Below are 10,803 nucleotides of genomic sequence, written 5' to 3'. Positions count from 1 at the left end.
ACACAGTGATCAGCTGCTGCAGTGTCCAGTGGGATGGGACTGGGTGTTTTCTCCGTGCAGCAAATAAGTAAGTCATAAAATATTTCTTTTGGAACCAACAGCACCTTCCATGTGATTCTCTGAATGTCAAATCCCATCCCTTAAATGGCTCAGGTACAGTTGTTCAAGTAAACTTCAGTTCTGCAGTAGAAAGCAACACCTTTTGCCAACTCAGTGCTGTGGTGATTATACTCAGTTGCAACTGTGTGTTTAGTGAAACTTGTGTGTTGCTGTTGACTTTTTACAGGAAAATATCCCAACATGACACGAGGCAAACATATTGAAAATATCAAATTAGCAGCTGTTACAATGTGTTTAATTACCCAGTCATGCATCATAAAATTACACATTTTTGACGACTTCATTTTATAAAATGCAATATAAAAATAAATTTTGTCAAAATAAGATGTACACTTAACCACCCAACACCTCTAGGCCCACATACAACAGAAGGCAAAATTACTAGTTTGAGTAACACTACGATTTAACTCATGCCAAAATGAGATTTAACAAAAACAATACTTAAGCCAGTTCCTGAAAATACCTCAGGGCTCTTAACACCCGTTTGCAAGAGTATAAATTCAAGTACTTTAATGTACAGTTTGCAGCTACCTTTTGTCCCACCTCATGCCAATGAAGTTCAAGTATATTCCCTTATTATGTCTTGGATTTGTCAGGGATGGCCTTATGTACTGGGCAAGGCATATAACCTCTGGAAACAAAGTTATTTCAAGTGGGGAAAAAAGATTGGTTGTAGTGCTGTAAGAAAAAAAACAACAAACAACAAACCCCAAGCAAAAAACACCCCCAGCCTGTAAGCTTTTCCTAGCTCTTCTCTTAAATATAAGGAGAGTTGTGTTTATATTTAAAACACAAGTGTTTGTTTTTCCAAATGTTGACACGAGAAATTCTGGGAACAAACTGATTTCTTTACTAGCAAGTGCTAAAGCTCAAAGAACATTCTCAGCTCTGTAGCCAGGTGCACAGAACACAGAGCTGTGCTTCCTGTAAGCCTGGTTTTCGAGACAGTTCAGGATGAGAAACACAGCTCAGTGAAGCTGCAACTTTTGTCCGAGTTCTAAAGCCAAGAAAGAGCAAATTAGAAATAACAGATGCTTGCTAAAGGTAAGCCTGGCTTAGCTCAAGCATCCTGACATAACTGCCCAGCAGGCAGCTTTAAGAGAAATAATTTCTGGAGGCACAAGACTGGCAGTTTTCAGCATTGATAATTGTGGGGGTTTAACTCCAGCCAGCAACCAAGGACCACAGGGCTGCTGGCTCTCACAGCACCAGACTGGCCCTGTGAAGAAAATAACTCCACCCCACCCAAAGCCAGCACAACCACGTGGCCTTATCTATTATGTTTAAATCATGTTATTTATTCTAAGTTTCTCTGTGAGCAGAGGAAAGAAGAAGGTGAGGTGGATCTAGGCTGCCTGCTATTTAAGGCATGCAGGAGAGTACAAAAGCCTGGAAAAGGGGGTGGGTTTTGTAGAGGTTCCTCAGTCTTCTGCTGAACACCACTAGATTCCTTTCTTTTTGAAGGACACTGAATTTTGAGTATTCCAGCTCCCTCTCTAGTAGTTCCATAAGGGGATCAAAGCAGCTGTTCCTGCAGTTAACTGCTGAACTACCACCACTTCCAACCCCTCAGCACCACTGTCAGTCAGGCCTTCATCTCCAGGAAAAATGGTCCATCCTATTTAATTTTTTTTAGTTGTACATTGTGACTGGAATTAAGAGGCAGAAGAACAACAAAAAACCACCATCCTTTCTGTTCTGGCAGTTCAGCAGCGTGGGCAGCCACTGACCTGCCCTAAGTCCTGTGTGTTACTGCCTTGCTGTGAGGCAAAAATCTGATTTAATCTCTGCAAAACACACAGAGCATTGTGGTCACAAAGGAGGAGGTGGCTAGCAGTACTCTTTCACCTTAGTTCAAGTAGATGAAAATGGTAGTTTGGTTTTTTATCTCCACACTAAAGGTAATAGCTATCAAAGAAAAGTTTCAATTGACTTACAAAGGTAAGAAAAATCAAGGAATTAATTTCACCAAGGAAAATTAATTTCTTCTCACCTTTAATCTAAAACTGTTCACGTGATGAGTCCTCTGCTTCCACAAATTCTGAACTGCCACCCAGGAAAAAAAAAGCTTCATGGTTTTACCCCTTTTGCAAGACCCAGTCTCTTTTTATAAAGCCTGGATGACAGGAATGGCATTTGCTACCCCCTCGTTCCAGGATGAGATCTGCTGCCAGGTCAGGAAGTCGTTACAGGGGTAGAGTTGGCTCTTTTTGGCAATGCAGTTATGCTGTAAGGGGACTGAGAGGAAGAAAGAGATCCAAAACAGAGTTTGGCACTTTGAAAAATGAATGTCTGAGATCCTCAAGATGCTTTAGGTTTATATTTACAGAAACATAACTGGTGCCTATAATCCCATTTGGCACTAAATCAAGATTTCATCCAGAGAAAGTGCTCTAGAAGTAAGTCCCCAATTAGAAGGGATATTCTTTTCCACCAAATAGTGAAATATCTCACCTTGAAGTGACAGGGTGTACTTTCCTGGTCCTAGTGAGGTTCCCATCTCCACACCATTATAGTGCAGAAAAACGTGTGCAAAGAGTGTGCTGAGAGTTAAGTTCTAAGTCAAGACCATTAAACAAAAAGAGCTTGGGGAGTGGGAACAGCTTATTTAGACATCAGTATCTTACCCTGGCTTGACACTGGAGTCTTAGTTCTGTCTCTAGACAAAGACCTAGAAGCACAGGCATACAAGCAATGAGTAAATATCACAGAGATGACTCAAGTCTAACTTCATACAGGAACATGACAACCAAAGACAAAAGAGGTTAACACAGTTTAAAAAAAACAAACTTGTAACATTTCACAAAAGAGCCAACAAGCACAGTGAACAAAATGCTACAATATCAGGAAATTTAGGAATGTGCTTTTAAAAAGCCTGTCTGCATTTGGTTTCACAGACTTAAACTCAAATTCAGCCCAAAGTAACAAGCTAAAGCAGCACCTTGCTGTCTTACAATGAAGTATTGCCTTCTATACATCACATGCCAACTGCTACAAAGCCTCCTCATGAATTCTGGGTATGAGGAGGTACTTACCCAATTCCTCATCACAACCAGAAAAGAACTGACAATGTGGGAAGGTGCCTGACACAGCTTTTTTTTTTTATTTGGTCCTGAACCTCATTATTTGAAGCTGTTGTCTAGTCAAAAGGACTTATCTGAGAAACTTCCTGCTTTCCGAAAGTGAGGATTGCACCTGTTGTGCAAACATGGTATAGATGTTGTAGTAGTTAATCCATCAGTCACAGTTCCTCCTACAGTGAGGAAGTTTTGGAGATGTTCTCCATATGGGTATTTGTGAATAAGTTTTGTTCTGTATTAATTTAAGCCAAATATTCACTGAGATATTTCAGAAATGCCAACTCACAATCTGAACCATGTGACAGAGGACAGGCCAAGTTAAGACTTTTATGGGTTTATGCAATCTTCACTACAGAACTGTATTTTGCAGGGTTCACAAGCCATTTTCTTTTCTTGGGTTACTGGTGTTTGCAGAAGGGGAAGGGAACAGATGATCACAAAGTTAGTAAATCATCATTGTCACTTTTCACCTGTGAGGGGAGGGGATAAGAAAATATCAAGCTTATGATCCTGCAATATTTTTTTCCCTTTATCATTAGAAAGAACAGGCCATCTGCATCATTCAGCTGGAGGTTGATGAGCCTCAAGTCTTCTACATAACTTGTGCTCTTCGCTTTTATTCTCCCCGAACTCTGCCCTGCCCCCATTGTGCCCTCTCCAGCTTCCTTTGGTTCTACAGTGTAAAGTGCCTCAGCAGTCTGTCCCTAAACTGCAGGTTTAGGAGTAAGGCAGAGTTCACAACATCACCTATGAGAGCAGACCTGAACTGCTGGCAAACCCCCCTGCCCTGGTTTCTCAGTAGCAGTAATAGAGCTGAGGTTTCATGCCCCGCAGAGAATCATCACACTGCTTTTCATCGGCATCCCCACTCACGAGCATGTCGTGGGGGGAGCTGTCACAGGCCACCACCAGCTGGGAGAAGTCGTGCAGGAAGTCCTCTTCAGAGGCCAGCAGCAGCTCGTTCCACGCAGAGATGTCCAGCTTGCCTGCGGTGCCACCGTACTCCTCAGGAAGGATCACCGGGGGAATGTTTTGATGAAGGGAATTCAGGTCACAGCCATGAAGGAAAAACTGAAGAAGAAAGCAAAAGAGCTTTAAAAGTGCACACCGAACACTCTGCAGCAAATTGCTGAAGCAGTCAGCTAACCAGCTTATTCCGAGTTAAAGAGCAAATTTTAGGGGTGATGTCCTTATGGGCACACAACAGTCCTTATTCCTTGAGGCAACTCACATCTAGTGCAGATCAACTCCCAGCAACAGAGACCTGACATTTGTCTGTGCTGAGGTTCCAAATTCAACTCATCACCAAGTTTGTTCATGGGATTGAAAGTATTTATCCCTATGGAAAAAAACCCTTAATCATTGGCAACCACACCCAGTCCTGTGGAGAGGGTACTTGTGCCATACAGGACACTTGCATAAAGGAAAAGGGTGAGGAAGGTGCAACACAGGTTTCCTGTGACACCTCCTCAGAACTGAAGTGCTACTGGCCCAAATAATCCAACTGCAGGGATTGAATTTATGTCCTGAATACAGAGCATATGTACTAAAGTCCCATATTAATATTATGCCCATGTTAAGTTCCTCAAAGTTTCTCTCTCACAGAGAATTTTCCCAACAGCATATTTTTAAAAATTAAAGCAGAAAGGATCCGTTAGATCAAGTAAAATGGCACCAATGTTTTTCCAGCTGTCAAGTTTTACAACTTTTTTTTTTTTTTTCAGAATGGCCAAGCAAGGAACTTACAAACATTAATATTAACATTAAAATCACACACAAATCCTTACCCGGTTTGCTATCTTTTCCTTCAGAAAAGGCTTGATGATTGCAAAAATGCCTTTGAATATACGAGGCTCATTTATTATGTTAACAGCCTTTATTCGAATGGGGAATCCATCCTGAAGGGTAAAGAAGATTTTTGTAATGCAGTTTAAAAAACATTTGCCACCTTCCTCTTTTCTAAATCTCCTGAGATTGACTGCCAGCACATCCCATTAAAGTTTGGCTCCCAAACTTTAATCTGAGGTACCAACATAAACCAATACAGCAACAGAAATGCAACTTGTTACAGGCAACAGTCTTAGGATGAGATCTATGAGCATAAAAACAAAGTCAAGAGGCAAGAAAATCCTCCATCAATAAACACATTGTTGTCAGTAAATCCTCATTTCTTATGTTGATCTTCATCTCCCTTGACAAAAACACTTAGAAAATCCCTGTCCTTTGGGTATTCCCAGCCCTGATAAGTCACAGTCACAAAGTGGTCCACACTCAGCACCAGAGCAGCTGCTTCCAACACTGTGTCCAACTACAAGATCTGGTGCCCAAGACACCCTAAATGTGTCTTTATGTAAAGAAGGAATCTAATATTGCAATCTTTCTGCCATTCCAGCTATTCTATCACACTACCTGGGAAAGACAAACAGGTTCTGCTGCCAGCAGGACACACACAGGATCTCCTATACAAGACAGTTTAAAACAACAGTTAATCATGGGATTTCTGCTGGAGAAATTTATTTGCAGAAATATTTTTCAAAGGGAAAAGCTCATGATCAGCAATTCAGGTCTCACGTGCCACAGTGAAACTCCTTTCCCTTATAACCAGTTCTACCTATAAAAGCAAGCAGTCACTGCTTGGAGTGAAAAGCACATAACATGCATTGCTGGAGGATTTTTCTCCCTGGGAAGGTCAGTGAATTAGCTCCTCTTTACAAGAGCTGCAGCTCAGCAAGGCTGGTGCAACACATTTAAATACCACCCATACCTTTATGGCCTTCCACAAGTTCAGCTGTTGTTCTGTGAGCAGCTTCCACTAGTAACATCCATCATTTTATTTGTACAAATTAAATATGGGCTCACAGTTAAATGACACATTTAGATCATACTTTAAAGGAGTGAGTTCTTATAAAGTCATTCCTAAACTCACTGGTCTCATCTCTGCAAACACCCCTGATTCACTCTATCCTTCCTTATCCCCCCCATGGATACAACAAAGAACATAACCAGTCAGGCCAGAACAAAAGTAATGAGGGCATGAACCCCTTCAAGAGAAGGTTTCTCATCTCACCCCCCCAGATTGTATCAACATCAAGGGAAATCATCAGACCTTCCTGCCACTTTGGCCAGGTTACCCCTCACTCCTTTCACCTTGTTTTGTCCAACTCCACTGTGTTTACACTTGCTCTCCACCACTTTCCTTCCAGACATCAAGGAGGAGATGCTTTTTATTACTGTCTCTTTTGCCATCTCTATGCTGAGAAGCCTCTCTGCCTTCAGGGCATGGATAGAAATCCTCCTCAAATGACACCCATACAAAAGTCCTCTCTGCCAAATTTTTTTCAGCAGCACTTGAACTGGAACCTTCACTTGCCCAGGGGTTGGCTCCATCTCTGCCAACAGCAACCCTTTAAACAACGAGCCATTTCCTCACTGTCTCCTCTCTAACTGTAATTCTCTGCTCTCTCTCTTCCTTACCACCACCTAGCAGAACTGCTTTTTGCTGTTCCAGCTCAGAAGTTTGCATTTCTAATGCAAATTTAGTTTTAGGGATGCAAAAATCAAAAAAGAAAAAAAGGGCAAGTGAGGTAAATCAGCAGTAAGGGTGTGAGAAACTGGTTGGGCTGAGACATGTTTAACTCTGCTGGCAAAAGCCAAGATGATGAAGTTTGTGGTGACACAGTCAAGAACTCTAAGACACAGAAGCAGTCATTTACAATGCACAAGCTTATTTTCCCACCAGTTCAGGTCTTACCTGAAGAATTCCAATCACTTTTTTGGCTACAAAAGGACCAAAATGAGACGCCTTAGATAAGCTGACTCCTTTGTAGTCTGCCAGGATTACAATTCCATTCACCTGGGTCTCTTCGGACTGAATGAGTTTTTCTAAGGTTAAGTATATGGCACGAATGTTCTCAGTAATCGGATAATTACTGGGTGTCCATCTGTCTGAGGTTACAAGACATGGATGGTAAGTCGGAGAGTAAATATAAGCTAACAAAACACATTCCAAAAACTGAATTTCTGTTCTCCTGGACTCTTAAAAGCTAGTCTCTAATAGCCACAGTTCTAGTTCAGAGCAGAACTGTATATTAAGAAATATACCTTTCTTAAGCAAGAGGGAAATGGCAACTCATGTTTACTTCAGGGAGCAAAGGCAATGGTTTTCAGAACCCCGTTCTCCACACAGCACAGCTCATTAGCAGTTTCAGCTCAGAAAGAAAGCAGGTAAATGGAAAAGAGGAAAATGAATGAAGACAAATTTACAGCAAGCCTGGCAGCACCAAAAGCACACGGAAGGCTGATTATTTACATGGGAGCCAGAGCCATAGGCTCCTCTCTCTGCTTACTGTCAAAGCAAATCATAAGCTTCTAAGTGTAGGCCAGCAGCCCTGCTTCAATTTGAGTTACTACACATTAGTTTTCCTTGAATTGTCTGATATTTCATCGACCCACCTCACTGCATTTTCATTTTGACATGACTGCAGTTACTGCTGACACAGGAAAAGGAACTGGAATAATGCTGGCTAACGACCAGCGTGTCCCTTCACAAGCCAGCTTTTCAAATTTCAGAGAGAACCCACATACTCTGTACAAGCCCCACTGTTCAGGGGAGCAGGGAACAAGTATTTGGCCCAGACACACCTCGAGGCCGGAGAACAAAGACATTCAGGCATTGACTCAGTACCTGGGCGGATGCAGACGACGTGACGTCCCTCCGGGTCCCGATGAGGCAGCACAGTGACAAAGCCTGACTCCAGGACAGGCTTTATTGCAGATGGCTTCAGGTTACTGAACACCTCGGGCCAGGTCCTCCTGCAGGTGTGGTAGTTCACCAGGAGCTGAAGCGCTCGATCGTAATCGAACTTCCTGGCTCTGAGGAATCTCAGCAAAAAAGCATCGTCCAGGCACGTCCCCAGGGAGGGATAGTCCTTGCACACCATATCCCGGAGCGCCTGCACGTCACGGAGCCTCCATTCAGGTTTCTCTTGGAGCTCTTCCCGGGCTTTGGTAACGAGATCAGGAGACAGTGAACAAACATACTTTGGCCGATCTGGCAAGAGCTCGTTGTCTGATGGAGACCCTGCTGATGGACTTGTCCTGGTGCAGTCGCTGTCTCCTGACATAATGCAGCAGGAATCTGTCAAAAACCAAGTGCTGCACATGACAAACAATCCCACGGACCAACAACCACATCGATGATTTACATAGTCATTATGCTCTGTATCCCTCTGTTTCCCTGCTAAGGACGCTGCCTTTCAAAGAACCGGTGCTACAACCAGATGCACAGTCCAGACATTTTAATTATCTTACCAGGATTAGAAAGTGCAGGTTTCTCTAATCTCTTTATTCTGCCTAGCAGGTAGAAAACTACCTCGGATGAAACCTAACCAATCAAACAAAACTTAAAATACAAAATTACACAGCTTCATTGCAGAAATACAGAATTTAATTCACCTTAATGTTTATTTCCTGTGTTCAATTGGAAACTAAAGCAAATCAAACACATCAGAGTTAGGCAGGATTCTCACATTTGGTCAAATTACACCCTCTTCTGAGCAGCTCTCCCAGCTCAGCCCAAACAGTCCTGAGCCTCTGGCAAACACAGGCACTGATCAGCATCTCTGCCCACGTGAACGTTTTGAGCAATTCAGGAGCAGCTGCATTCAGGAACGTAAGAAATGGCTGCACTGCACGGACTGGATGAGCGGGTTAAGAAAACTGCAGACTTTTATACCAGCACTGCATGGGTACTAAGGTTGGCTTAATCTAGTTTTCAGCAGCATGCCAGCGTTTCTGAACTGGGGGCTCCATTTCCAAATCCAGTCACAGGTGGACAGAGAACAATGTAAAATTAGACTGTTGCAAGCCTGGTATAATTACTGTAGCTAGACCTGGGGCTGGAAGGGGACAAAGTATGCCTTTATTTTGCTGAGCTATTCGCATTCAGCCCCTCACAGCACATGACAGCGCTCCTGGCTGTCACACGGGAACCCCTGTCCCACACCACCGCCTTCCTCCTGCGGCGACACACTCCCGCCTCGCCTTCCCCGGGTTCCTCGGGGAGGTCCCGGCGCACCGGGACCGCTCCCAGGGACGCGTCTCACCCCGTTACAGCCCGGGACGGGCAGGACGCACCCCCTCGGTGCCTGTCCCGGCGGGCGGAGCGAGGATTGCCCAGCATTACCCACACACGGCCCCGGCTCCCCCGTCCCCCCCTACCGGAGCTCCCGCAGCAGCAGCGCCGCGTCCCGGCCCCGCCGCCCCGGAACGGCTCCGGCCGCCGGAAGTGACGCCACGGCCGCGCCTGCGCGATGGGCCCGGGGCGGGGCCGCTTCCGGTGCTGGTCCTGGTCCCGGTCCTGGTCCCGGTTCCCTCAGGGAGTAGCAGCTCCCACCGGATCCTTGCGTGTTCGGCCTTGGACCGAAAATGCCTCTTTTCCTCCATCGCTGGCATCTGCCCGTCGCAGCGTGAGGGAACCCCGCGGCCACTCTGCCCTTTAGTCCCACCTTATCCTCTGGCAGAACGGCCTGTCAGCGCCTGCGGCCGCGAGCCGCGAAGGCACAGCTGTGTGTGTAATAAATATAATAATGTGTAAAAGTATAAAATAATGTATTTTAATATGATACGTGCATTATATACATGTATCTGTACATATGTATACATATATGTGCATATTACGTGTATATACATAACATATACACGTGTATATACATAATATATAATGTATCTATTATATATTATGTATATACATAATGTATAATATATATTCATACATTATATATAAATATATATTTTATACATATATATTATACAATAATATATAATATATATTTTATATAATATATAACATACCATACATATAGTATGTACTATTTATATATAATATATATACATACAGTATATACAATTTATTCTATATAATGCTATGTTATTATGTATTATAAATAAATATTATATACATTACACATATATGTATACATACATACACATATATATGTGTGTGTGTGTATGTATGCGTGTGCATATATATATATATGTATGTATGTATATAAAAGGACCCCCCAGAGCTGACCCTCGAGAGCAGGAGCACTCAGGTGATGACCTGACATGTCTCCAGGGTCTCTCCCAGCCCGCTGTCCCCATCTGTGACTCAGCCGGTGTCTGTGAGACAGCAGCGACCTCCCAGACCGGGAGCAGAGGAGAAAGGCAGCCGGGAATAAGGTCACAGCACCATCTGCGGGCCCTGGAGCTGCTCCCTGTCAGCCAGAGCAACCGTGGAATTACCTGGCCAGGGTTAGGGCAGCCTCAAAGCAGGGGCCAGGCAAGCACAGTTGGATGGAAGTGGGGCCCAAGAGATGTGCTGGCTGTATTCTGAATTTAAACGCCAACAGAGGGACTAAATGTTAATAAAGGGAGATTTTGGGGGGTTTTTGGCTTTGGTTTTCTTTCTTAGAGGGCAGAGAGCCGTATCCCACAGGAGTTCAGGTGGTGATGCCTGACATCCCTGCGTGGAATTTGCAATAAAAATAAAACTCCCAGGCTTGCTGCATTAAAAAGGGTTCAACAGGGAGTGCCGGGGAAGGGGAAATAACATGTTTAACCC

At 43.8% G+C, this 10,803-nt stretch overlaps 1 protein-coding gene across 2 annotated transcripts; it reads right to left on the bottom strand.

The window, feature by feature from the left end:
- Positions 1-319: 319 nt before the first annotated feature.
- On the bottom strand, positions 320-9,472 carry TTPAL (alpha tocopherol transfer protein like). Of its 2 annotated transcripts, none has more exons than XM_027745854.2 (5): positions 9,420-9,472; positions 7,885-8,337; positions 6,952-7,145; positions 4,988-5,098; positions 320-4,271 (listed from the first exon to the last, which is right to left on the bottom strand). In XM_027745854.2, exons 2-5 carry the CDS (start codon positions 8,321-8,323, stop codon positions 3,996-3,998), a joined length of 1,020 nt encoding a protein of 339 aa, XP_027601655.1. In that variant the 5' UTR covers positions 8,324-8,337; positions 9,420-9,472; the 3' UTR covers positions 320-3,995. The 2 variants fall into 2 exon arrangements, with proteins under 2 accessions (XP_027601655.1, XP_039238994.1); XM_039383060.1 differs by lacking the exon at positions 9,420-9,472 and adding an exon at positions 9,336-9,355.
- Between the last annotated feature and the right edge of the window lie 1,331 nt (positions 9,473-10,803).

The sequence above is a fragment of the Pipra filicauda genome, unplaced genomic scaffold (assembly GCF_003945595.2).
Source record: "Pipra filicauda isolate LSUMZ 115617 unplaced genomic scaffold, ASM394559v2 scaffold299_size895176_pilon, whole genome shotgun sequence".
NCBI classification, from domain to species: Eukaryota; Metazoa; Chordata; class Aves; order Passeriformes; family Pipridae; genus Pipra; species Pipra filicauda.
The sequence above is the reverse complement of the archived record's forward strand: the minus strand, read 5'-3'. Positions and strand labels throughout refer to the sequence as shown.

Bases quoted from the DNA above. Each gene is read 5' to 3' on its own strand.
- TTPAL (XM_027745854.2), bottom strand. From the start codon at position 8,323: ATGTCAGGAGACAGCGACTGCACCAGGACAAGTCCATCAGCAGGGTCT. The intron at 5,099-6,951 runs GTAAGACCTGAA...TTTACCCTTCAG, and splicing joins AAGTGATTGGAATTCTTCAG to GATGGATTCCCCATTCGAAT. The intron at 4,272-4,987 runs GTAAGGATTTGT...TTTCTTCTTCAG, and splicing joins AGGAAAAGATAGCAAACCGG to TTTTTCCTTCATGGCTGTGA.